Here is a 27,907-nt window from a genome sequence, read left to right as displayed (position 1 = left end):
AGTTACTTATCGCCACTTTGCGCGCGTGATCTGAGGAAATAAAACGTTCAACTGCTCGCTTTCTACTGTAATGTTGTCCTTAGACTTCGCTCTTGGAAACTATTATCCCCCTCCCCCATCCAGTTCCCTGCAATGTTGTTTGAAATTAGTCCAGGGAAGAGATGGAAAATTGTCCGAGATAAATCGACTAATTAAGGTTCAAATGAAAGCCGATAGATCTCCGACAGAGCGGGAAACCACTCAAATTTACCCCCCCCCCCCCCTCAAAAAAAAAAAAAAAACGCATGACGAGCCAGAAGAGCTTCTGCGTATGAAGACTAACGGTCACGCCTATGGCATAGCTCCATCAGGACAGGAGTAAAAGGCAGTACGTCCATGATGCGGTTGGCGTGCAGCCTTCGTGCCCACATGAAGAGTACAATTAGCACCTTCTTCTACTTAGCCAAGGAAAAAGAACACGAGAACGCTCTTGAAAACGGCCCGGAGCATTACTCACCGACTGGAACACTTTACTCACTGGAGTCGAGAATGGGGATTTTGTTCGTTATGAATGTCTTCCAGGAGTGCTTGACAACAACAAACAAAAAACAAAACCAAAAACAAAAATGAAAAAAGAAAAAAAAACTTTCGAAAAACATTTTCAAAAGAGTACAGTTATTTCAGTTATTTTGTTATCCTTGAGTTATAAAATTTACCAAGGGAGATGCGAATCGACAAAAGGGGGAATTCACGAACCGTCGAAAGAGTGCCGCACGCATTGGAAAACATATACAACAAAAAGACATGAATATTTTGGAGAGAAATATCCAGGTCTCAGTCTCGTTTTTGCAGCTTTATTTTATTTAAGGATAAAGAAGATAGAAAAGGTCTAGGACCAATGGAGGAAGGGAGAGCAAGTGCAGATAGATCGATTAACTGATAATAAATGAATGAATGAATGAATGAATGAATGAATGAATGAATGAATGAATGAATGAATGAATGAATGAATGAATGAATGAATGAATGAATGAATGAATGACTGACTGACTGATTGACTGAGTGAGTGAGTGAGTGAGTGAGTGAATGAGTGAATGAGTGAATGAATGAATGAATGACTGAATGACTGACTGACTGACTGATTGACTAAGTGAGTGAGTGAGTGAATGAGTGAATGAGTGAATGAGTGAATGAGTGAATGAATGAATGAATGAATGAATGAATGAATGAATGAATGAATGAATGAATGAATGAATGAATGAATGAATGAATGAATGAATGAATGAATGAATGAATGAATGAATGAATGAATGAATGAATGAATGAATGAATGAATGAATGAATGAATGAATGAATGAATGAATGAATGAATGAATGAATGAATGAATGAATGAATGAATGAATGAATGAATGAATGGATTTAGCGCAGGGCGCTAACTGGGGACATTTCCAGATCGAATTGGAATTCTCTAATGTTGGTTTTTGAGGAGAGGGGAAAACCGGAGTGCCCGGTGAAAAACCTCTTGGAGCAAGGACGAGAACCAACAACAAACTCAACCCACAAATGACGCCGAGTCCGGGAATCGAACCCAGGCCACAATGATGGGAGACCAGTGCTCTCACCACTGCCGCATCCCTGCCCGTCATAAATCAAGCTAATCAATGGGAAACTTGCGAATCCTTTGGCCACCAAACTCAAGCTCACTTGCGTACCATTCATGATTAGGAATCCCTTGTCTTCAGCTTTACCTTTATTGAGATCCAAGTTGAGAAGGCCTTACATCATCATGAACGCTAAAACATAATTACTTCTTACATTATGGTGGTTCTAAAATACTTTGGTATTTAACAAACAGGTATATAAAAGAAACTGGTCTAAAGTAACACGTATCAAGAGATGTACATTACTTTAACACTCAGGGGAAACCTGAAAGACGCATTTCGGCACGTTTAACGTCGTTTCTGAGGCTCGGTGGAATATGCATAAAAAAATTTGATCTAGGAAATATTCTTCCAAGAACTGATATGCGACGCCAGTGACACTTTCAGTCGGGTTTGGCGAGAATTCCAAGTCTGAAACTGTCGCAAAAATATTGCTTTTGCACTATTCGCTCATTATTTTAGTACAATCTTGTTCCCTGCTTGTACTGTTGGGATAATTTCCTGCCTGTACTCCAGCGGTAAATATTTTTCAACCAAGGAGTAGAGCGACTCTTTGTCAGTGATGAAACCTTGCCTAAAACGGAGACAAAAACAAATGGTTTTTAATAATGGCGGCAGCCGCATCATACTTTGAATCCAAGTATAACTGCCAGTGCGATTAAAGTTCAGGGCTTTTTTCCACGCAAAAGCGATCCAAAAACAAAAACCTTGGGGGAAAAGGAGAATTTTTTATTTCACTCAGATACTTAGTGGCGAATTTTTTTCAAAAACGAAAATTAATCTGTTACGATAGGATGGCAAAAATGGACGAAAACGAAGTATCTTATACGGTTTCATCTTCCGTCTTTTCAAAGATCAAAACGGAAGTTTATTCTGACAAAGAAGCATTTTTGGTTGTTTTCAATAATTTACAAACGACCCGCGAAAACCGCGAGAAGAAAAAACCCCCAGTGAATTTCGCCTGTTGCTGTCAACGTAAATAGTTACAATGGATTCATGCGCTCACTTTAGCACTCTAACCCCATATAGTAAAGAGTTAATTCTCTGGTCTATCTCCTATTTGAGAATGGTTACCTCAACCACGCCCAACGGATCGGCCGCTTTTTGCGTTTTAAAAAAAGCGCGAAAAGTTAGCGTAATTTTAATTGATAAGGTAATCAATTCACAAAAGTCGTCGAAGGTAAGATGCACTCTATAGCCCTTACACGGCGAACAACAACACAAAAAATAAACTTTCTCGAAAAAAATAAAATCCCCTGCCTAACTTACGAATTTAGAGTCACTACAGTAAGAAATTCATCTTAAACTTTGTGTTCTAAAAGAGTGGTTAATTAATACGGTTCAAGGGTTTTTTTAAAAAAGTAACATAGAATGGCCGTGTGAATTCTTTTTTTCCGGATTGTGGCCAATGGAACAAAAAGTGTGGAAGTACGCTTCGTGAAATTGAGTCGTCACAATTGCAAGTATTTCCAATAAAACCGAGACAATTACAACGAGGCAGAAACAGTTCCAATATACCTCACCTCTTCATGAGGAGCTCTACGTCAGCAAGTTCAATAGTTGATCTGTGAGCATGTCGGCTATATGCCATCAAATCAGAAGATAACCGTTTGAAAAACAGGTTTGACCTGAAAAAGATCATTAAAGAAAAGTCAATTAACAAATTAACGGTAGTTTTCTATGGTCTTTACTCTTATAGATCACAAAATGAGTCATAAAATGTTCAAAACTCAAGTGGAACCACGAGCCGCAGGCGAGTGGTTTCACTGCCAAGTTTTGAACATTTTATGGTCTATAATAGTATAGATAAGACCATAGAAAACTGCTGTCAATTTGTTATTCCTTACAAAGTCCACTAAAATGATCAAAAATCCCCATTACGAGCAGAAAATTGCTGTCAAATTGTCCGCGTTTTAGCCGGTCCGTTCTGGATTATCCACAGTCCACTCGACTGTACTTGGGCGGCGTCTTCAACTCGGCCTCGAAATCTGCGTAGTGAACTAAAATTAACGTTATCCTTACCCATTTTCAACCGCTTGGAAGGCTTCCTTTGAAACTTTTGCTTTGGAAAAATGCTGGAAGATATTCTTCACAAGAGTTGGCGGCATCTTAGGGCCCGATGCTTTCCTGTTAAAAGTTAAAAAAAAGAGTATTAGTAGCCCAGAAAGGAGAGACCTGGGACATTTTTCAACCAATCTCAATTCTCCCCCCTTTCAGCATAAAAACCAAAAAAAATCAAGCAACAGCCAAAATTAACACCAGAAAGCAATTAAGTAGTATATAAAAATCAGAAAAAAATCAAAAATCCGACCACTTTTTCAAAAAAAAGTGTCCCAAATCAAGTAAACGTGCTTCACAACATTTTAAGAGGAAACCGCTTAAGACTTCCTTTCTTGTGGCGAATTGAAATATTACGTCAGCTTTAGAGGAAGTCAAAAGTAAAAACTTCCTAACCGAAGAAAAATAGTATCACGTTTGTTCGATTACATCATGTTAAAACCACTTGATTGGTCATCCTTTGACAGGATTGACTTCCTTTTTCTTTTATAAAAGAGCAATCAACGCATTTTCGCATCAATTTTAAAATGGCTGATGATGGGGAAATGTTGTGGGATGACACTTGTGGTACTGAATTGCTTGGCGTTGCAACAAATTTAACTATCTCTAAAGAACAAGAAGCAATACTGAAGGAATATATTAACTACCACGATGAAATGAAAACATTTCTTGAGACCTGTCTTGATAAAGGACAAAAAGAAGATGAAATCGCGGCGAGTGTTTACTTCAAAGAAAACAAACCAAGCAAACCGAAAGCGAGTCTTGGAAACTTGTTTGGGCACAGAAGTCGGAGGCACCAACAAACTGTGGAAGAAATGCATGAATTTCTGAAATCAAGAATCATAAATCAGCAACTTCAAGAAGCAGAGCCTGCTTTTAACACTTCTGTTTACCAAAGTTGGGAAGAAATTTCACTTCAAATAGAAAAACACATACTCTTCGGTAAACATAAAAAAAATCAAGCTCTTGTTGCGGACATCAATCTTGGTCTTCTCTTGGAAAGTGGATCACAAATTTATCAAAGGGAAAAAATTATCAAGCGCGTGACTGGAACTTTCGATAAGTGGATTACAAATAACACAGACATTTCTGTTCGTCATGCAAGAAGACTTAGAGCTTTGGCAAAGGCTTTACAACCATTTCCACGCTTGAAAAAACTTGATTTAACAACAACAGAGATGTGCAACAACCTATCAAATATTCTCAAAGTTCTTGAGATTCCTGAGTTTAAAACCTTTTGGTCACAAACAACTTGAAACTTTTTTTATCGTTGCCAAGAAAACGATGCCTTAGAAACAGCGGCCATAAATGTCCGCCGTTGCCAAGAAAACGATGCCTTAGAAACAGCGGCCATAAATGTCCGCCGTTGTCAAGAAAACAATGCCTTAGAAACAGCGGCCATAAATGTCCGCCGTTGTCAAGAAAACAATGCCTTAGAAACAGTGGCCATAAATGTCCGCCGTTGCCAAGAAAACAATGCCTTAGAAACAGCGGCCATAAATGTCCGCCGTTGCCAAGAAAAAAAATGTCTTTAAAACTAAATAAAATGATTTTTATTTCATACGCTTGTGATGTTTATTTTTCACCAAACTAAAATTTACATATCTTCTTTGGATATGTAAATTAATCGCTTTTAATTTTTTTCCCGCAAAATAAACAACGAAAAACCACCCGATCTCTTCTCAAATTCAACTCTTAACTCGCTACGTCGAGAAGGGATCCGAGTTTTTTTTGATATTTTTTTTTAATCTCCTCTTTCAAGGCATCAATATCAACTGCCTTCGTCGGTTCGCTTTCCGCTTTCACTTCGTTCCTTTGTTTATTTCGAAGACGCTCTTTCATCGAAAAATATTTTTCAATCTCTCGCAAAATCGAGTCAAACTCACCATCAGAAATGAATCCATCCTTCAAAGCTTTCGAAATCAAACGACTCACTGACAAATGCGACGATTCAGCGAGAGAAATAGTCTTTTCATGTTTTCGCACTTTATTCTCGCAATTTTGACTCCCGGCCATTGAAGCCGATGAAACGAGTGTCGTAATTAATGCAGTCAAACTCAAAGGAACTCCGACAGCAATCCCGATTCCACTCAATGAAGTTCCAACACTGCTTGATGCCAACACGGTTGTCAAAAAAACTGAAACTGATGTTATTTTCGAAGCGATTGATTTTGCTCTCTTATACTTCTTGCTGACTCGTTTGTAATGAGAAATTTCGCCTTCGAGTTGTTTTTGACAATCACAAATCTTTTTCAATCTGAATTGCGCAACGTCGCTTCGCTCGCTCACTTCGTTCGCTTCGAGAGAAGGATAAAGTTGTGGCGCACTTGGGGCTACGCCCCGGTCCCACTCCGTGGGGCCTGGAATAATATTTTGTTCACTCATATTTTATTAAAAGATCTCAAATAATTTCAAATTCAAATCTCAACGGAAGCCCATTAAAATCGATGAACTCACCAGTTTCTTCCGTCACTGTGATTCGCAAAGAATCGATTATTTTTTTCCCACCTGCTATTTTCCGAAACGGGCTATGTTTTGATGAATATTCAACTCTTTCGAAAGGACTTCCTTTGATGTCAAAACACGCCAAAACATTTGAAGGTTTTTCATTGAAAAAATTTTCGTTTTTATCAACAAGATCGCAGTTGATGAAGAGGTTGTTGAATGAAGCCAAACGATTGATGATGGTATCTCCACTTTTCAGAGTGTGCCGTCGTTGGGCTTTTGGCGAAACGTCCTGACTGATATCAATCAGACCAAGAAGATGAGTCAGGTCACGATCAAAAATAACTTTTCTTCCAAGAGGATTTTCAATCACAATTGGACCTTTTTGGTCATCAAGTTTTACTTTGATGTTTACTTTTTCAAGTATTTTCTTTATATCTTTACCGATTGTGTAAAGAGTGTAATTTCCAGGATAAATTCTATTGACAGCACTAACGTTTTTGTCATCAAATATGCTGATTTCTCCTCTTTCTTTCAAATTAAACCAAGAATTATAAAAAGAGCAACTGATCAACCTGATGAACCCAAATTTTTCAATTGGTTCATCAAAGTAAACCGTGTGATCATTTGAATTTGTCAAAACAGTCAAAACAACCATTTTATTTTCAAAACATAAAAAATGGAAAACTTGTTAAAATGGATAGATTCCCACCCAAAAGAAGCAAAAAGACTTTCCGAACAAGCAGAAGAAAAAGCATGGCGAAACTTCAAAGCCAAATTTCCCAACGCTGACCTCAGCAAATTCGTTGCACAAGTTGATATGACCGACAAAACACATGCAACAGCTCAAATAAATTTGGTTATTGTTCCCGGTCAACATTGGCAAATTGTTTCACCCAACCCCAAAGATTGGTCTGTTGAAATGAAGAAAGCTCTTGGATTTGGAGGCTTTCCAATCGAGCTAATTCTCAATTCAAATCCTTCAAATCCAGTTCCAGCTGTTCCATTTTCAGACAAAATCCCCGAATCTTTTGGGGAAATCCTCAACCAACCAATCAAAATTTTTGTCAAACCAAATGAAAGCTTCACAACAAAATTCAGAGAAATATTCACGAAAACAAAGATCTCTCACAAAACAGGAAAAGAATCAAGAAAATGGCTGAATCAACCAAACATGGACCATTGGCCGCAACAACTCAACTTTGCCTTTTGGTGCGCAACAACAGCATCAGGCATTTCAAGACATCTCGTCAATTCACTCCCACCTCAAATCAAATCCTTTCTTCTTTTCCACATTTATTTCACAACAAGAAGGATTCTCTTCGAAATGGGAGGAATTCAAAGTGAATCTGCTCTCCCAGGTGATCCCACATTCAGTCAAACTGAAAACAAATACGACATTCCTTCATACAAGAGAATCTGTGCAGAATTTCAAATCTCGCCAAACGCAGATTTCAGATTCACCTTTGGTCAAAATTTTGGACTTGGATATGTTAACATATTTTATCCAGGAGAAGGAGACTATGCACAAAAGCATTGGACTTATCCTCCAGCAACCCTTCAAAACCCATCAAGTCAAAGATTCTCCGATGAAGGCGGAACTGACGCAAAAGGAAACAGAATTGATTTCATCAGAAACGATCAAGGAGCTGACAAACAATTCGAATTTTTCATGTCAAACGGACCTCTCAATGGACTTTCTCAAGCAGGAATGGCAAGAATCAATCAATCAATTGAAGCATTCGTTTATTGCATTCTTGGAGCACAAGTCAACGTTAGATCATCAATCCTTGGTGAATTTGGAGGCGCAAAGGAAGCTCAAAGAGAATTTCTCGTCCTCATGGAAGATGCAATCAGACAGCCTGACTTGTCAAAAAGCATCAGTAGATATCAGCTTGCGATTGATGAGGCAAAAGTCAGGCTTGATCTTGCCATTTCACCAGGAACATGGTTGATGCCTTCAAATTTTGTCATTAACACTCAAAGCACAGTTGGATACAACAACAATCTGAAAAAAGCAACTGGAAACATGAAACTCGGAGTCAACTCTGATGTCAATGTTGACTTAAAAAAAGTTGGAGCCAGGAATATGGATGGAGGACAATCAAAAAACAACAGATCAACTTCGCATTCTTCAAATCCAGAAAATGAAAACAAAAATACAAAACCACCGTCTTTGGATTCACAACAAGTCACAAAACAACTTCAGGAAGCGAGTGAAAACCAAGAAAAAGAAGAATCAAGTCAGCACGAAACTTTCAAATCTGGCGTCATCATTGCAGCATCACTCGGAGCATTTGCCATTTATCGGATTTTTCGTTGAGTCCAATCCAATGGATTAAACTCAATTTTTAACTCGCTATCGCGCGCTCGCTCCGCTCGCTTTCTTTTGAATCTTTTCAACCATGAAAACTGCAACAGCAAGAATCAACAGCCAAGCGTTTTTTCCAAGGAATCCAACAACTTGTCCTGCAGTTTTGAAGATGAAACTGACGATTGAACCAATCAATCCAGGAAGAAGTTGACCAAGCTTTTTTCCAAGATCTTTCAAAGCATTTCCAACTCCTTTGGCAACAGATTTGAGTCCTTTTGAGAGCGCATTCACAATCACACCGATTGTTGTGCCAACAGCAAGGAAAACAGCAAAAACTGTGAATCCATATTTCTTGAAAATGTTTTTGATTTTCTCTCGAAGAGGCCTTTCTCTTTCTATTTCTTCAATTTGTGTTCCCAGCCTGGCAAGCTCCTCTTCATTTTCTGCAACTCTTGCCTCAACTTCTGCTCTCAGTTGGGAAGAAGTGTTTTCATCTTCTAGGATTACTTTATCATTTTCAATTTGTTTTTTTAGTTCAGCCTCTCTTTCATTCAGTTCATCAATGGTTTTTGTCGTCTTGAGCCTTTCTTCAAGAGTGTTTCTTTCTTTTTGTTTTTTTGCAAGATCAGATTTGAGTTTGTCAACCTTTGCTTGTTCTTTTTCTTTCGCTTTCACTTGTTTCTGCAAATCCACATTTTCTTTTTTTGCATTTTCAAAATCTTTTTGCAAATTCTTTTTCATTTGCTTCAGTCTTTGCAATTCTGTTTGATTTTCAAGACTCGAACCATGTTCTTCTTCCAGTGCATCAATTTTTGCTTGCGTTTTTTCGAGTTTGTTTCTATAATCTCTGATTTCTTGAGCATTTTTTTGGAGTTCTTCAGCATTCTTTTCTGCTTTTTTCAATTGTTTTTCTGCTTCTCTCAGTCTCTGCCGGTTTTCTCTTATTTCAGAATTATCTTTAGCGATCAAAGATTCAGCATCAGTTCCCAAAGCAGATAATATTTCTTTTGGCAATTGTGGGTTTAATCTTTCTTTTCCTGTTGTTTGCTCTTTGGTCATTAATGGGTAGAATTTTTTCCCACTTTTTTTCATCCTGACTTCTATCTTATCTTTGAAAAACGAAGCTTCGAGTTTATCATCTTCTGCATTTGGGTATAATATACTGAGATCATCCCATGCATCTTTTGTGAGGGATTGCGCTTCTCCCCACGTTTGTCGACCTTGAGTTTCACCTTCAATAAAAGATGTTTCTGCAGTTTTTGGTCTTGCTCCTTCTTTTCCATAATCTCTGTTCATTGTTGTCTTTGGAGTACTTTCACTGGGATTGTTTATTTCTTGATCAGAATCTTCATCATCATCATCATCTTTATCTTCATTTTTATCTTCTTCATCAGGATCAAGATCTTCTAAAGGAATGTATTCTGCCATTTTAAAAATAATATATTAAAATGGAAGTCAGTGAAAAAATCAATCCGAATTTTGAGAAAAAAACATCAAACGCTCTCAAGGCAGACAGAACTGTTCACAGAGTCACATTCAACCCAAACAAAGCTTCCCCAGGTGAAACACTCAGGATTCCAGTTCCAAAGCTTCATGAGGGAACAGTCTTGGTTCCAGATTCACTCGCGTTGATTTTTGATTTGCTTGTGAGTGGCCATGCAAATAATTTTCTGGTAAACAATGTTTCAAGAGCGTTGGTTTCCAGATTGAAAATCAAGTTTGCTGGAGAAATTCTCGTTGACACAGACGGTTGGGATCTTTTCAAGCTATGGGAAGATCTTTTTTTGACAAAACACGAACGAGAAAACATGTTGAGTGAGGGAATTCAATCTGAGGCTCTCTCAAAAATCAGATCCAATGCTGGAGACAAACCAACTTCTTCAGTCGTGAAGGAAAACAAGCTCAATGATATCTTCAAAAGCAAATACAGAATCAGACTTGATCACGAAATTTTGAAAGATCATGGAGTTTTTTATCCAAGAGCCTTGTCTGATGAACTGGTTTTTGAATTGACCCTTGCTCCTGCAAGCGGTGTTGTGAAGGGATCAGATGCAACAAAACTTGCATATGAATTGACAAACATTCAGCTTGAATATGAGGTTATTCAAAGCAAAAAGCTTTCAGATGAAGTCAATTCAAATCTTCTCAACGGAGATCGTTTCATGTTTGAGCATGTCACTCATCACAAAACAATCACAATTGCAAAGGGAACAGACTCAATCATCAACGAATCAATCAATGTTCCGAGAAGATCAATGAAGGGAATCCTCCTCCTTTTCTTCGAACCTTACACTGCAGGTGCAAGAGATTCAGAAAAAACATTCAATCCTGACATCACAGAGGTGAAAGTTGACGTGAATGGAGTTCCAAACAAGATTTTCAGTCAAGGAATGAAAACGAGAGACATGTTTAACGAAGTTTTCAGAAGATTTGGAAAGGAAAACTCCTCAATGAACGCAACTGAATTCTTTGCTGGAGACAAGTTTGGATTGTTCATCGATCTCAGGAGCATGAAAGACAATGATCTTCATGGAAGTGGAATGAGATTGGTGAACACAAAAGACGGAGTTTATTTGTCAATCAAAAGAAAAGCAAGTGGTTCAGGAAATGTCAAATGTCACATCTTCATCTTGGCTGATGCACAATTCAGCATTTTAAACAAAGAGCTTGAGAGTGTAGCATATTAATTTCTTTTTGATCAATCAAAAAGAAATTTTCAAACCGGAGGCAATTCAGTTCCAGGAGGAACAATCATTAACTCTTCTCTGACGAATCCTCTTTTTGGACCATCTTTCAAATAATAAAGAACCGGTTCTTTTTCATTCACAATTGCTCTGTCAATTGAAAAAACTTTCAGAGACCAATTCGGATCAGTTGCTCTTCTTTGACCTCCTTCAAGTTCACCAGGAGCAAAAAGAAACCTCACGTTGACTGAAGAATCGAGTCTCTTTTCATTTTTTCCAACAGGTCTTGAATAATTTGGTTTCTTTGAATCAACCACCTTTTTTTTGATTGCGTCAATTGGTTTCTTTCCTGTAAGTCGAGTTGTTTCATTGTTCAATGCTTTCACAACTTCTGGAAGTCTTTTCACCCATTCCGTGGATCTTTCACCTGATTTAAAGTTCATTTCTTGGGAATATTGAAAACTGAAAAGTCTTTCACCCAAAGTTCGATTGAATCTCTCAACAATTCCTTGATCACGGTGAACATTTGGATTTCCTCTTCTCATTCTTGTTTCATGTTTTGACATTTCCTTTGTGACATCACCCATGAATTCTCTTCCTGGATCAACTTGAAGAATTTTTGGCCATTTCAAAGGTCCTTTGTAAATTTTCTGAAAAGCCTTTGAAACTTCAGAAGAATCTTTTGAAGTGAGAGGTTCAGCAGCTTTGAATCTGCTTGCAACATCAACAACAGTCAAGGCATATTTGAAAATCTTTCTCCCTCTGGGAAGTTTATCATGCGGAAGAAAGAGAAGATCGGCTTGATGAACTGCATTGGGAAGTTCAACGTCAAATGTTGGTCTTTGGATGTTTTTGGGAACAGGAAGATAAATTTGCCAGATTGCTTGTTTCATGAGCCAGATTTTTGCTTCATTTTCGGGAACACCGGATTCTTGAGAAAGTTTTTTCACTGCTTGAAGGCCTTTCCAATATCCTTTTGGGGAATAATAAATTTTTGAGAGTTTCTTGTTTGACATTTTAAAGGAAATGACTTGCTGCAAATCCAAGAGCCAAGGCTGATCCTCCAACAAAGATCAATTCTCCCTGTTTTTGAGATTCGCTTGGTTTGTAAAAGTCTGAAAATTGAGGTTCTTTGAGATGATCAATTTTTTGTTGATGAACCTTGTTATAAAGCTTCAAAGCATAATCAGTGTTTGCAAAATTTTGTTTTGCTTCATCTTTGATTCGATCATTTGTTTGAATCCAATCATTCAGTTTTGCTCGATTTTCTTCATATTTTTCATATTCTTTTTGATATTTTTCAACTGCCAGGTTGTGTCTCTTTTTTTCCTCAAGTGAGGCTGATTCTGAATCTCCAGAAATAAATTTTGCGAGATAAGATCCACCAACAAAGGCGGTTGCATTGATTATTGCTCCTCCAATCATGATTGCGATGCTTGCCATTTTAACTTGGCAATATTTTTTGTTTTTCAAGATAATCTTTTGTTGCTAATGAGGCAGCAATTATGACAGTGAATTTCACATAATTCATGAGATTTGAGGAAGGATCAGAAGTCATGGGTTCTTTGATTACTTTCTTTGCAATCCATCCAAATCCTGCAGCCAATCCAGTGATTGTTGCAGCATCAGTCATTGTTTTCACGAGTTTATTGTCTGACATTTTATTTCAAAAAACAAATTAATCCATTTGTTTTAATTTTGGAGATTTTTTTGTTGCAGCTTGCTGCGTCCCACTATGTGGGACTTCAATATTTTGCCTCTCAACTTCTACCATATGATCAATCAATTGTTTTTGTGCTTTTTCACTCCTTTCTCTTCCCACGTTGCTTTTATTTTTGAAAAGATGTTTCAATTCTTCCCTCTTGTAATACAATCCAGCAAGTGAAACAACAATGCTGGCAACCGAAAGCACTTGAGTGAGAGAAAATGAACTGCTTTGCTCGCTTTCGTTTTCAGTTGGAGGGTTTTCTTTTTGTTCTACTCTTTTAGTGTCTGTTCTCGTGACTTCTTTTGCTTTTTTCTTTGCTTCACGTGCTTTTTTGTTGTGTTCAGCAAGTTTTTTTCCAGCTGCAATTCTTCCTGGATTTTTCGGAACTGTTTGTTTTGTTGTTGTTGTGATTTGTTCAGAATCAGCTTCTTTCTTTTCAGAACTTGTTTGAGGTTCTTTGTTTTTTTCAGGTTCTTTAACTTCTTGAGTGTCCATTTTAAATGATTTTTCAATTTCTTGTCATTTGATTTAAAATGGAAAAATTAAACAAAGAAGAACTTGTAGTGCTTTTGGAATATTACAAAAGTGAATCAGAAGAAAACAGACAAAGGCATCAGCAATATCTTGAAAAAGACGATCTTCAAGAAAATCATGAGTCAACATTTCATTTCTTTCGAAACCAAACGGGAGAAACAAAGACAAGACTCATGCAAGTCTTCAATGACAGACTCAAACACGAGATGAGGTTGAAAAAGGATATCTTGAAGGATGTTAAAGAACTTGTTAAAAATGAGAAAAAAACTCCTTTCTTTCACAAGTTTATTGGTTATTCCGTTTCTCTTTTTCTTTTGTTAAAATCAATGCAAATAATAATGAAATAAATTTTTTTAATTTTTTTATTTTTTTTTTATTTTTTTATTTAAAATATGACTCTTGAACCTGAAAAATTCAAATTGATACCATCAAGTTACAAAGGCAACAATTTCGAAAAAATTCAATACGATGGCAAAGATCTTCTCCAAAAACTCAAGGGTGATTTTGTCATCACAAAATATGGTCAAAGGCTGCAACTTTGTCTGAAACCTGTCGATTACGAGATTTTTGATCGGATCCATCGTTTGGCTGGCAAAGAAAATGTTACTTGTTTTGGTGGCATCGGCATTTCGATGAACAAAAATACTCCATTTTTTGATGAGTTCAACAAAAGAATGGATCAAAGCAAATGTTTCAATGAAAACAGAGAAATCAAGATGCGTGGTTGTGTTCTGGCGTGTTTTTCATCATTTTCAAAGAACGGTGTGCTTCTCAACCTTTATGCAAAGCAAGTCAAAGTAAATGAATTTTTGATTAATGATTTTTTGAACGATGAAGAGATTGAGTCATTTTTTGATCTTGAAGATTAATTTCATTTGGTTTCCAAATGAAATCAGTTTTTTGGAAAAACTCAAATAAAAAACAATTTTTTTTCCAAAAATTCTTTTATCATTTCAATTCCATCCAAATAATGTTTTCCAATATAATCACCCAATGAATCTTTAATTATTTCAATTTCTTCAATTTCAATCAATTCTTTTGCTGCAATATTTTCGTTATACCCATCTTCATCTTCATCAAAATCTTGATAATCATCGTGAACTTCATCAAATTTCAAAATTATTTCTTCAATTTTTTTTTCCTTAGATTTTTTTTCTTGAACTTTTTTTTGAATTGATTTTTCGTTTTCTATTATCCATTCAAGAATTTCAATTGACTCATTTAAAAATTCTCTGATTTCATCAGGATCTTGATAATTTTTTTCGTAATTTGGTTCTAAAATTTCTTCAATTTCATAAAAAAAATCATTATATTGTCCATTTGTTGCTGAATTAATAAATCTATAATATTTTTCTGAAATTTCATAAGTTTTATCAAGGATTTTTTCAATTTCCAAACATAAATTTTCATAAACACTGAATTGATTGAAAATTTCTTGTTTTTTTGCATTTCTGATTTCCCAGTGGCACATGAGTTTTTTGTGAAAAAATTTTTCGTTGAAATCATTTTTTGCAAGAACTCTGGCTGATAATGATTGAAGACTTTCCATTTTATTTAAAAATAAAAAAAAAAATTTTTTTTGAATTTTTTTTGAATTTTTCAATTTATTTAACAGGTTCTTATCAAGTTCTTCTTCAATTTCTTTCACAGGTTCTTTCATAGGTTCTTATCAAGTTCTTCTTCAATTTCTTTAACAGGTTCTTTCATAGGTTCTTCAAGTTTCAAACTGTTTGCTGCCAAAAGACTTGCACTCGCAGCAGCCATGTACTTTCCGTATTTCAAATAAAGACTTCCAGCAATCAAATTGAGTTCTCTGTTGACAATGAAATCATTTTTCAATCCCCTCAAAAACTTTTCTTGGTCAAGAGGAAGGAAAAGACAAAGTGCTTTTGCACTTGCTTGCAAAAATGTTTCAACAATAGCTCCGCAAGTTTTTGAAGACAAAGAAGCTTCGTATCTCTTGAAATATTTTTCCACATCTTTCTTGGAAAGTCTTTTGATTTGATCTTGTGTGAGTTCAACTCCAATCATTTCCTTGCATTGACCACTTGCTGCCAAAATGGCAAGATTTTCTCTGCGATCCGTTTCAATTGGTTGGGGTTCAGTTTCAAGAAGCGACATTACTTCTTTCATTGATTCTTGTTCTTCGATTTCCATTTTAAATGAAGTGGAAATTTTTTTCAGTTCAAAGAAATTTCAAAAGGATGTCTGAGGGAGAAATCAAGATGAGAAAATTTGACTTCTTTCAACTCTTTCATGTATTTTTCCTTTTCATCTTTTGTCAAATCTCCTGCGAATTCTTCGAAGACTGTTTTCATGTCTTTTGCTGATGGAGTGAAAAAAAGAATCAAAGAAGCAATGTTTTCTCTGAAAGGTTTTGCTATGCTTGACATTTGTTGAGTGAGAACCCAAACGCTGATTCCTGAATGTCTTGCAGAAAAAGCAAGTTTCACAAGTTCATTTGTCCTTTTTTTCACATCTTTTGATGAGGCGCAATCATCGAGAATGATCAATGTGTTTGTTCCTTCAAAGGCAAAAGAGATTATTTTTAGCCAGTCATTGATGTGATGGTGTTCTGGGATGATAATGAAAAAATCTTTGTCATTCTCAGCAAAATTATCCCAGGTTTTGTTGTTGACGAATGTTGGACAAAGGAGGAAAATGAAATCAAATTTTTGATTGAATTTTGTTTTGAGAAGATTCACAAGAAAAGTTGTTTTTCCTGAATTTGTTGGTCCAACAATTAAAGCATTGAATGGAATGTTTTCTGGATTCATTTTGTTATTTTATAATGTCCTTTTGCAAACGTGTGGATTCCATCTTCTCTTATGACTCTCTTGTCATCATTTGCAGAAAGAGCAATCTTGTTAACTGTTTCTGTGAAAATTTCGTGTTTGTATGATCTGATGATATTCATTGATCTCATTTGTTTTTTTCCTGAAATGAGACAATCTTTGTAATCTTGATGCGTGATTGTTTTTTTGATGACTGATTTTTTGATTCCTTTGCATTTTTTTTCTTCTTTTTTGTCTTCATACATTCTGACTGAATAAAGTTTTGACCTGAGTCCAACAAACTCTTCAATGATTTTTCCTCCAGCTTCATCTTTCATCATTCCAATGACTTTTTTGTTTATTCCAGTTGGAATGTTTGAAGGATGTATTTTTGGGAAATTTGATGTGTCAAACTTTTCTTTAACATCAGCAGAAATATCCTGAAAAAAGTCATCTGTTTCCATTTCATAACAAAGAGAATCAGTGTCTGTGAAAAGGAGTTTTGCTTTTTCTTGATATTTCGGTTTGATGTAATCATAATGAAAGTCAAAGATGAGAGTTTTTGAAATGTCAAGAATCGACATTCCACAATAAATTGGTTTGTCAAAAAGAAGTTTCACTCTTTTCATGTGAATTGCAATCAAATTTTCATCAAATATTGTGCAACTTTCAAAGTTTGGTTTTGCAGCGAATCGCAATGCTGAAAATCTGTTGTTAACCAATTTGATGTCCACCCTTTTCCTGATGTTTTCCATGGTTTTTCCGAAAACAGAATTGTTCATGAGTTTGAAAAAATCTTTTTCGAAATCATTCTTTCCGTTTGCTCTTAGTTTTGTGTTGAGTTCAATGTAAGGTTTCAACCAGGCTTCCTCTTTGAATTTGATGATTCTGTGAATCTTTTTCAGTTTGAGTCCCATTTGGAGATATTGCTTCAGATTTCTTTGATGAATCACATATTTTTCTTTTTTGTTGAGAGTTGGAATGAGTTTTTCAACATTGTTGACAATGATTCTTTCAGGAGCAAGTGGGAGATCATTGTGGAGATCGTGAAGTTCTTTTGGGTAATCAAGGTCAACTTCAAGAATGCAAGGAAAATTTCTCCAGTCATTGAATTCTTTTTCGTCAACCCATTCAAATCCACCTACAGGAAGAGGTTCACACATTGCCCAACCATAAAGATTGTTTGCATCAAGATAAGGGATAAATGTTGAAGGTTTTTCTGGGTTGAAATCTTTCATATACTTATTGTTGGCTTTTCCAAATCTGTTTGAAATCATTGAAACACCACCTCTGGTGCCTTTTTCAATCATTTGAAGCATGTCAATGTCTGTGAGGAGTTCAAGTTTCACTTCAGTTTTCTTCAAAGATGCATCCCATGCAAGTCCAGGAGAAGTGAAATACCATGCTGGATCAAGTTCATAGTTTTCAAGGCAAACGTTTCTGAATTCCTCAAAAACATCAGCAAGGAGAAGGACATCTGTTTTGAGATAAAGATCGTGATAAACTCCCATGTTTTTGCATTTGAAAGTTTTCCAAACTTTTTGAGCATGCTCAAAGTCTTGTTGTGTGATGTGTTCATCGTTGAGTTTTGAATAAAATTTTTCTTTTGGGGGAAGATTTGTTTCTTGAAATTTGTTGATGTTGTCCATGAAGTCATAAGGATAAACTCCTTTTTTTGAAAGAAGATCAAGTTTTTCTCCCAGTTCTTTTTTTTCTTCTTCAGAAAGTTTTTCTTCTTCTAGGGTTTTTCCTCTTTCTTTCAATTTTTCTCTCAAAAGACTTTTTTTTGTTTCAATCTTTTTGTCTCTTTCCAGATTCTTGACCAATGCATCAAGAGAAGATGCCATGAATTTGAAAGAATCAATGAATCTGATGTCATGTCGGATCAAATGTTCTTTTCCTTCTTTGTCAATCCAGCTTCCCACAATAATTTTTTTTGTGAATGAAATGTATTTTTCCTCGTTGTTTGGAATACATCTGATGTCTCCTTCAGTTTTTCCGAGATTCTTGACGAAAAGATGAGCGTCATAATTTTGAAGATTGTGAAAAATCACTGGAGTAAACCATGGCTTTCTGTATTTTAGATTGCATGAGTTGTGAGCTGCTCCTCGGAATTTCCCAGTGAAGTGACAGTGATCTCTGACTTTTTTTTCGTCTTCTTCAAATTCTTCTTGGCAAATCCAACATTTTGTTGATTCGTCGAAATCTTTCCAGTCATTTTGTGTCATAATCAAGGGTTTTGGTGGAATATTTTGAATCCTTGTGATATCATCTTCAATCATTTCAACAAAGATTTGAGAAATGTCTGCGTTTTCACTTTTCATTCGATATGTCACAGTTTTTGAAAGATTTTCGTTAAAAGAGCATTTGATGTGATAACAAAACCCACAAGGTTTGTGTTTTTGAAACTGGTTGGTGAAACAATTTTTTGGATTTGGTTCACATCCGCTGATTGATTCAACAAGACTCTCGAAATCAGCATAAATGACAAATGGCATTTTTTGTGAGCGAATGTGATTTTCGAATTGGATAAAAGTTCCCTCTTCTGGCATTTCGATGAATTCATTGCTTTGACAAATCTCTTTGTGAATTTCAAGTTTTTCATTTGTTTGAAAAGCATTCAAGCATCTTAAACAAATATGAATTGATCCATTGTGTTTTGTGATTTGACTTGACAACAGTTTGCTCATGTCTTTGATGAGACAATAATGCTTTTTTTCACAATCTGCAATCAAAAGAAGATTGATTTGGTGTTGCCTTTCTGGAGCTTTGAATATTTTAAGAGGATAAACAACTTCTTGAAATCCAAAAACATTGATTGAAATGTTTTGATTTGATTTTTCAAAATGTGTTATTTGTTTCACATCAATTGGAAATTTCAGTCCATTCCAATTGAGTCTTTTTGAATTTTCCCTGAGATTTTTGTCAATTCTTTCAGGATGTTTATCTGCAGGAAAAAGTGCTCTGGTGACACACCATTTGAAGCATTCATTATCATCATTTTTCATGTTGATAATTGCTTTTTTGTTTGCTAGAATTTTTGGCAGTGGGATGTATGATCTCCCTCTGAGTGGGATGTATTGTGTCATTTGAACGTCAAGTGACAGAACTCTTTCAAGAACCCAGTTTGATCCTCTGTTAGTGAAATTTTGAAATCTTTCTTTGATTGTTTCAATCATAGAGTCAATGATTTCTGATTCATTCGTCCCTTCATGATTTTCAATTGTTTGAGAATGAAAATATGGATAAGCAGTTATAATATTTCCGTTGGTCAAATCAGTTCTTGTCATATAGCAATTGAGAATGAGTCTAATTCTTGTTTGTCGATTTTCTCTCATCAATCGCAAAACATCTGGTTTGACAAATTGCATAAATTCACTTTCATCAAAATTTCCTTCTGATTCAATTCGAAATTGTCTTGCAAAACCACTCAATGCAGTTGCTGTTTCTGTGATTTTTGCTCTTATTCTATTGATTTCTTTCAATTTTGAGATTTTTTTGTCTTTCTCGATTTCTTCGGGTGTTGATATTTTGATTTTTGGAAGAGAAGGGCTTGTTGGTTTTCTCAAACCAAGCATTTCCTCAAGTTCTCTGATTTCTTGGCGATTTTTTTCTTCAACTTTTCTTCTTTGAATTTGATCTTGATTTTTTTTCACTGCCCTTGTTGGTTGGATAATTTGTGAATTTATTTCTGGAACTGGTTCATCAAAAATGGGTGAGAGGTTTCGAGCTCTTTCACGTTCTCGTTCAAGAGCTTGATTTATCGCATCAACGAGTTCTGCTTTTCTCAATCGACTGAATCTTCTCAGTCCAAGCCTTTTTGCTTCAGCTTTTAATTCTGGAACTTTCAATCTGTCCATTTTATATATTTTTTTTTTAAATTTTTTTTGAATTTTTTTTATTTTTTTAAATTTTTTTTTAAAAATATATAAAATGGAAAAAGAACAACTTGAATTAAAAATTTTAGTGAGTGGAAAAGATATTTTTGAAATTTTTTTCAATGGTTCATCATTGGATTATTTGAACCAAATTATTTCAAAAAGTGATGAAATCAAAGTTTATCCAACTCATGCAAGTCTTTTGAAAATGGCAAATAAAAAAAAAATTCAGAACAAAATGGCATACACAAACGATGAACTCAGAAAAGCTTTTGGTTTTCCTTCAAAACAAAAAAAAATGAGAAAATTTGTTTTTGAGTCACCAAATGAAAGACTTGAATTTGACACAAGAAAACAAGCATTGGAAAAACTTCAAATATCAGCAAACCGAATTGCTGATGCTGTGAAAAATGGAAAAATTGAGATTGGAAATGTTAAGTATGATTTCAAAAGAGAATAATTTCCAGAGAATTTCTGTGGAAATCAAAATTTCATTTAATTTTTTATCCCATAATTTTCCCGAGATTTTTTTCCCAATAATTTGTTGGTTCTCTTTGAATTTCTTTTTCAATTTGTTCAATCCATTTTTCCCAATATTGTTTGTCTTTTTCAGGATTGTTTTCTCTCCAGCTTTCTGCTAGTTCTTTCTCTTGTTGAATTTTTTCGTTTTCAATGTGCGCCATCCATTGAAGCCAATATTCTCTCGCTTTCTCAGGGTTGTTTTTTCTCCAACGACGTGAACATTCTCTTGCTTTTTCTCGTTGTTCTTCATTGTCTCGATAGTTATTAGTGTAATCTGTTGTTCTTTTTTTAGCTTCTGAGTGGATTATTTTTGAAGGATCTTGATCATTCTGTGAGAGAATTTCAATCTTCTCTTGTTTTCTCATCTTTGCTGCATATTTTATCTGTCGTTCTTTACAAATTTGTGTTAATTGTTTTGAGGAAAGTTGTGAGTAATCCATTTTATTTGAAAATTTTTTTGAATTTTTTTGGAATTTTTTTTGTTTTTTTGGTTTCACCATAATTTTTACGCAAATCAAGGGAGACTTGATTTGGGACACTTTTTTTTGAAAAAGTGGTCGGATTTTTGATTTTTTTCTGATTTTTATATACTACTTAATTGCTTTCTGGTGTTAATTTTGGCTGTTGCTTGATTTTTTTTGGTTTTTATGCTGAAAGGGAGGAGAATTGAGATTGGTTGAAAAATGTCCCAGGTCTCTCCTTTCTGGGCTACTGTATTTCTGTGTTAAAGACAACTAAGACAAACTGAAAATTAACGTTAACAACCGGGAATACTGCTTGGTAATAAATACTCCGTGTAAAAAAAAAAAAAATACAGAAATGTAATATTGTTTCATCTTTCAAATCCGTGGATGAAAAATGACCTGAAATGTAACCATTCAAACTCAGATGAAAGCTACCGGAGCAGTACTTTCCTGTAGTGTTGTCTAAAATTTATGCTGTGCAAGGTGGATCTACCATGTACATGTAATTCTGTGATGAAATCCTCAAGTGACCTTTCAAATGAAAGCTATACCGAGCAGTACATTCCTGTGGTGCTGTTTATTATGCTGTACAAGTTGCTTCTAACTTTTGAGTCTGTGGGTGAAATCCGTAAGCGTGACCATTCAAATGAAAGCTACTGAGCAGTACTTTCCTGTGGTGCTGTTTATTATGCTGTACAAGTTGCTTCTAACTTTTGAGTCTGTGGATGAAATCCGTAAGTGTGACCATTCAAATGAAAGCTACCGAGCAGTACTTTCCTGTGGTGCTGTTTATTATGCTGTACAAGATGGTTCTAACTTTAAGTCTGTGGATGGAATACTAAAGTGTGACCATTCAAATGAAAGCTACTGAGCAGTACTTTCCTGTGGTACTGTTTATAATGCTGTACAAAAATGGTTCTAAGTTTTGAGTCTATGGATGAAATCCTCGAATGTGACCATTAAAATAAAAGCGACTGAGCGGACCTTTCCAGTGGTGCTACTTGCTATGTTGTAAAACCTACATGTAGTTCTAACTTTCGAGTTGGATGATTTTCTTAACTACTTGTAAGACCATTCCGACCATTCATGTGGAGTCCAGTCAGGCGGAATTCTCACGACTTTGTTGCTTGTCGCTCATTTTTGACACCTTGAGAAGCCGACTTGTGCTACAGTGTAAGTCTACTTCCTGTTGAGCTATTTGCTTGTCAATTGAACACAAAATTTGGAGATTGTCTTTGGTTTCGAACAAACATTCTCCGATTGAAGTACGCACCAGCCGTCTCATGGTTCTCACACCACGTGGGCCACAAGAGTGCATGATAGTAACACAACATACTTACTTTGAACTCTTTCCCGTCGCCTTTCCGGCAAGGGGTTTCCCTCCGAAAAAGGGTCTTTCGCCAGCAGATCTAAAGACAAAAAATTTGCTGGTAAATAGGTTGGGAAAGAGTTTTGAGTAAAATTATGGTATTAAAAATATTATCATGATAATAGGACTATGTCACATACCATTGCCTGATGACAACATGTTTGATAAGCTCTAGACAATGTTTTGACCAGGAAGCTGGGGTGGGAGATGGGAACTCTTACATAAAAGTCATTTGCGGATGGATACTCATTTGAAGTGAGAACGTCTGTTTTGCAGGCGTGGCCCTAAGAAGTACCATTTCTGATTATGGAGTTACTTTTCTCTTCATATTCATCTTGGTGTAATGTTTCTAGAAAGTGTCAAACACTGGCATTGTATCTTTCACAGAGAACCACACAAAGTTGCAGGCACACTACCTGCTCTGTTTTTTAACCATACGGTTGACAATAATAACAACGTACTGCAAAAATTACTTTTTGTTACCTTTCCGCCACACTGGCCCTTGATCTCGACACCTGACTGCTGACTGCTGACAAATTAAGGGGTAGCTCCGGAGTAACTAGGTCTCTCCACTGTCCGGGTGCCTGCATGGTATCACCTGTGATCACTGTATCTGTCGGCAAAGCTTCAACAGATGCTACTGATGATTGATTACCATGCTCTTGTGTTTCATCACTGGTTGTACTGGAATTTAACAAAATAATAAGAAAGGAATGATGAAATCCTCTGTGTGGATAGAATGCAAAAGAAAACAGCAACCACCCACATGAATGCCTTTAAAGGATTTACTAGTGAGTTCTTTGTAAAGTATCAAAAAGAGTGCAAATAATAATTTTGTGTTATTAGTTTATAAGTGCTATAGTTTTCTGTTTATAATAATAAACAGTTGTTAGTCTGGCCCGCCTAGATTAGCTCTCGCTACAGTACCTGTGGGCCAGTCTCTCTTTTTTGCTAAATTTTTAAATTTTTGAATAAACTTGGAAGCTTGGAAACTTACATTCCAGTTGTTGTATAATAATTGTAGCTAGTTATTTGTATAGTAAAAAACTGGTTGGGTAGTTATCTGCAAGATAAAAGACTGGTACAGTTGTTTGTGTATTATCAAACACAAATTTGTAAATTCTAACCTTTGCATAGCATCTGCAGCACTTTCATAAGAGTCCAATAGCCTAGGAGTTGTTTCCATCATTGTAACATCATCTGTTTGATGAGCTGTTGTCATGACAACAGACTTGTCACTCTCACTTTTGTCCTTATCACTTGCAATGCTTGAGATGAGAGGAGAGTGGGTTTCTGTATCATTTGCCTGCTGAGGTTCGTCTTCATCTTCAACATCAGATGAAAAGATTGGCTCTTCAGGGGTTTCTGCTATAGCTGGAAGAAAGCAAATTAAACAAATATCCTGTTTGATCATAATTTGCACCACAGTTCCACTGTCTCATGCAGTCTCCTAATTAAAAATTCACTCCAGGCTGACACCTAGTTTTGCATGGGTTAGTATTTTCGTTCATTTGGCCAAAAAGCAACCATTAAACATTGCTATACCCAAAGAAATGAAAGATATTAATTCTATCCCGTTTGTCTCACATTCTATCTAGGCCTTAGTCAATCCTAGCGATCCCATTGTTAATTTTAGCATAAATTTTTGTAACATAGGAGAATCAAAATGTTAAAATAATATTTAAAAAATGTGTGAGCTATCTATACATCTAGATTAAAGAACCAAAGACAACAAGGATGAATCAAGGTATGCTAATGAAGGCAGGAAACTGTAGACATGATGCTTCATTGGATAATCCAACTTTCAATACGTGAAAAAGCTCCCACGGAGAATGAGGAAGAGGTACACCCTTGTGTGAGCTACCTTAAGGTATATGCAGCCCAAAAAGGCACACTTTTTAGCTGCTCTGGTTTGAAGTACAAGTAAATAAGTTCTCAAAATTACACATTCTGATCTTAAAACTGCCTGCTAAAGTGTTTGCCTGCTAAAGTGTTTGAACACATTCAGCTTCTATCAATAATAAATAAACATAAAGATAAATAAGTTAAAGAATGTTGCCTCTTTGGCTACTTCAAGGGGTTTAGCATTAAGCTAATAGGAACAATCCTAAGTTTCCTGCAAAGGACCAGACAGATGATAATAATCTGTAGGTACATGTACCTTCACGTAACAAATTCTGAATGGTTATCCTAGCTGTGTTATCATCAGCCGGACTTGTCTCTGTTATTGATGTCTCACTTGCATTTTTCTCGACTATTTTCTTATTCTTTCGTTTTACCACACTTTCTGCAACTGGAGCTGCTTGTAGATATCCTGCAATCTGAGAAAAGACAAGCTACAAGCTGTAGAAATGCAATATGCTGTATATTAAGACAGGTCAAAGAGAGTACAGTTTACAGCTGTACATCCATGAACCCAGGCTATAACTCAACATGTTCATCCATAAGGGATAGTTATCACTAGTAATAACAAATTCCAGATTCAACAATACTATAAGTGAATATAGTATATATATATATTGTGGGTTGTTTGGGTAATTCCTTTACGCTGATATAATATTATGTTTCATATATTTACATGTACATTCATTTAATCATCCTTCACAGGTATATTACAAACTCACAATATCACCAGCTGCCAGTTGGCTTGATAGCTCAGTTGGTAGAACACTGCAATGGCATCGCAGAGGTCATGGGTTCAAATCCCCATTCAAGCCTGAATTTTTTTCAGGCCTTCTTTTCGCAACTGCTTAAGTTGCGTACTAACTGCGAGGATCTTTCTTCTATTTGATATAAGTGAATATGTAGGTGAAATGGCGACTCGGATAAATGAATCAGTGAAAAAGTATTCTTGAGTGAACAAAAACTTTTCCCAACAGGAGATGAACCTGTGACCTTTACAGTCGATCTTCATAATGCATGACCAGCATTTTTGAAATTTGAACAGAGTTTTGAAATTTCCCCGTCAGTTTTGAACATTGCCGCTAGATTTCAGAGTTCCTGTAGAAATTACCCTAGTTTATATTGACGGTATAAGGCTACAAATTTTCCTTTACATTGATTAGAGCATTGAGTTTTTTTTTTGTTCAGTTAATGCATCATTTTCGGAAATTAACCCGACTTACATAAAGAAACAGAATTTGTTGAGACAACATGAACAGGAACAAAATCTTTTAACACTTAGTGTAAAAATCCAAAATGCAAACAATGTTCATGGAACTGCCCACAAACATATAGGAGTAAAGCGAAGGAGTCTGGCCACTTCGAGTAGTCTTCACAGTGTTCATATTATGATACTGGTGGATCATAAACCACCCTGATAAAACAACGCCTTTTCCTTTCTGGAGTGTATTGAGAATTTGGGGCGAAAACAATGGAAATTAAGGTCGCATAAATTAACGTGCCACTTAATTAGTGACGTGGAAATTAACGTTAACAAAAACTAACACAGCTTTAATTAAATTAATGCGAATTTTCTATGATAAGGTTTCGTGTTTTTCCACGTATATATAAATTTTAAGCCATAAAAACTGATATGATTTTATTTTGTAACACGAAGAATGCAAGTAAGCTTATAGGCCAAACACTTCCCAGAAACCTGTTGGGTCTTATTGTTCATGGTTTATACACTTTAGTTCTAGCAATGTTTTTTTCAATCTAGTGTATTCATTTCTCACTCCATTGTAGACACATTGAGCCTTGAAGTTCTGGTAGGACATGTGTCGCAAATTTAAACCAGTTACAGTCGACTCCAGATAACTCGAACCATCGCTAACTCAAACCAAAATTGATTTCCCCTGGATTTCTGTCAATTTTACCCTCGGTAACTCAAACCCTCAATAACTCAAACCTCCTACTAACTCAAAGCAAATCGTTTCCCTTCAGATCATTTTCTATATAATTTTACCCTCGATAACTCAAACCATGAATAGTCGATTTAAATGTTCTTACAACATAGCCAGTCTTATATTAAAGTCTTATTTATGCTGACAGTTTCGATGACTGTCAGACTAAGACTTTAATATAAGAGTGGCTATGTTGTAAGAACCTTTAAATCGACTGTTCAGTTATCTAGCCTGATGAATTTCTTCAAGAATCAAACCATGAATTTTGGCCAGATGATAATGAGCTTGAAGAGGAGGATGAGGTTGTGATTGATGAGCCGCCCCCCAAAACACGAACTGTGCCACAGCATTTGCCTGCTGCAAACGTTCAGTTTGTTTAGGGCTGGATTGTTTGAAATCCAGCGTTAGAAAACTTTTAAGGATAATGGATAGTAATAGATTACTTGAGAAGCGTCATGCTGTATTAACTATTTCTCAAAAAAGTAAATCGCATGGACTCTGTAGCAGTATGTAGCAGTAGCCCGACATTGTTTTCTATGAAACCTGCACAGTTCACAGTACCCAGTCATCTCCTGCTGCTTTTTACATTGTGATTTGTAATTTAGAAATATTGTTCCAATTTCACTGAACTTCTCTATAATTAAATTTGATCAAAATGTACACTGTATGAATAAAAATACACAGTAAACACCATTTTGTCATTTTTTTCCGGTCATTGTTATTTTGTTCTCAGCTCACCATAACCCAAACTCCTGATAACTCGAACCTTTTCTAATATCCGTTGAAGGTTCGAGTTATTGGCAGTTGACTGTATAATGGTCTAGAGCAGGTCACCACATCCTTTTACTTGTTTGCAAGTTTATATATAATATAAATTATAAACAGAAAAAAAAAAAGAAGTCAACCAACATTTTCCCAGTACGGGCCTCACGCTAGTTCAATGACATATATCTCAGGGCACGATCCTAAATAGCGCAACTGTACATATTTTGCACTTGATTATGTATGTACGTACTTTTTTTTTTTTTAACTTTAGTAGCTGTTTAATTTTTAGTTAATGTAGGCTTTAGTAACCCTTCCGTGAGGGAAGTAGCTCCTGTTTAAGGTTTTCCTATCAATACTTGTCCCTTGTATTGCCAAACTATTAAAGTAAAGTAAAGTAAATGATGCTCTGTCTCCAGCAGTACTTACCAAAGTTCTTGGTGTTGTCGAGTCTGCAGGGGTAGCAACACCCGGTGTGGCTTTTCTCTTGTTTGCAGATCTAGACCGAGTCAACAGGCGGGTTGCTACTTCTGCGTGAGTTGGGGGATTCACAGGAGTTTTCTTCGCACTAGCCCCTCTTGGTGTTTTTCTGGGCCTTGAGGTCCGAGCACTTCTACTGACGCTTGCTGTTGTCAAAACTCCACGTATGATTCCTCGAGGGGTCGATTCGTCCATTTGTCTCGAAGCAATTGCAAATGCGCTTTAGATCTTCTAATGAAGAAGAAATAGATTAAAAAAATCAACAAGGATTTTTTTCTGCTGAAAATGATAACAATTTTAACACCTGAAGACGGCTACATGGCAATCAAAGCGCTTGTTTCGATGTCTCTATTTTCTCACTGCCAATCCGCCATATTTGTTTTGTAGTTCGCGCCTTCGAATCCTAATGCCTCACGGGATATCCGTATT

General features: G+C 35.9%; 1 protein-coding gene across 3 annotated transcripts; it reads right to left on the bottom strand.

The window, feature by feature from the left end:
- Positions 1-1,712: 1,712 nt before the first annotated feature.
- LOC146478092 (uncharacterized) lies at positions 1,713-27,880 on the bottom strand. Of its 3 annotated transcripts, none has more exons than XM_085112861.1 (9): positions 27,783-27,880; positions 27,428-27,709; positions 24,553-24,712; positions 23,519-23,765; positions 22,875-23,075; positions 22,363-22,431; positions 3,664-3,768; positions 3,165-3,269; positions 1,713-2,215 (listed from the first exon to the last, which is right to left on the bottom strand). In XM_085112861.1, the coding sequence occupies exons 2-9, from the start codon at positions 27,671-27,673 to the stop codon at positions 2,095-2,097; spliced, it is 1,254 nt and encodes a 417-aa protein (XP_084968987.1). In that variant the 5' UTR covers positions 27,674-27,709; positions 27,783-27,880; the 3' UTR covers positions 1,713-2,094. The 3 variants fall into 3 exon arrangements, with proteins under 3 accessions (XP_084968987.1, XP_084968988.1, XP_084968986.1); XM_085112862.1 differs by having other exon boundaries at positions 27,428-27,706; positions 27,783-27,865; XM_085112860.1 differs by having other exon boundaries at positions 27,428-27,871.
- Between the last annotated feature and the right edge of the window lie 27 nt (positions 27,881-27,907).

Source organism: Pavona decussata, unplaced genomic scaffold (assembly GCF_977016875.1).
Source record: "Pavona decussata unplaced genomic scaffold, jaPavDecu1.1 SCAFFOLD_67, whole genome shotgun sequence".
Lineage (NCBI taxonomy): Eukaryota > Metazoa > Cnidaria > Anthozoa > Scleractinia > Agariciidae > Pavona > Pavona decussata.
Note: the sequence above shows the minus strand (reverse complement) of the source record. Positions and strands in the feature narration are given on the sequence as shown.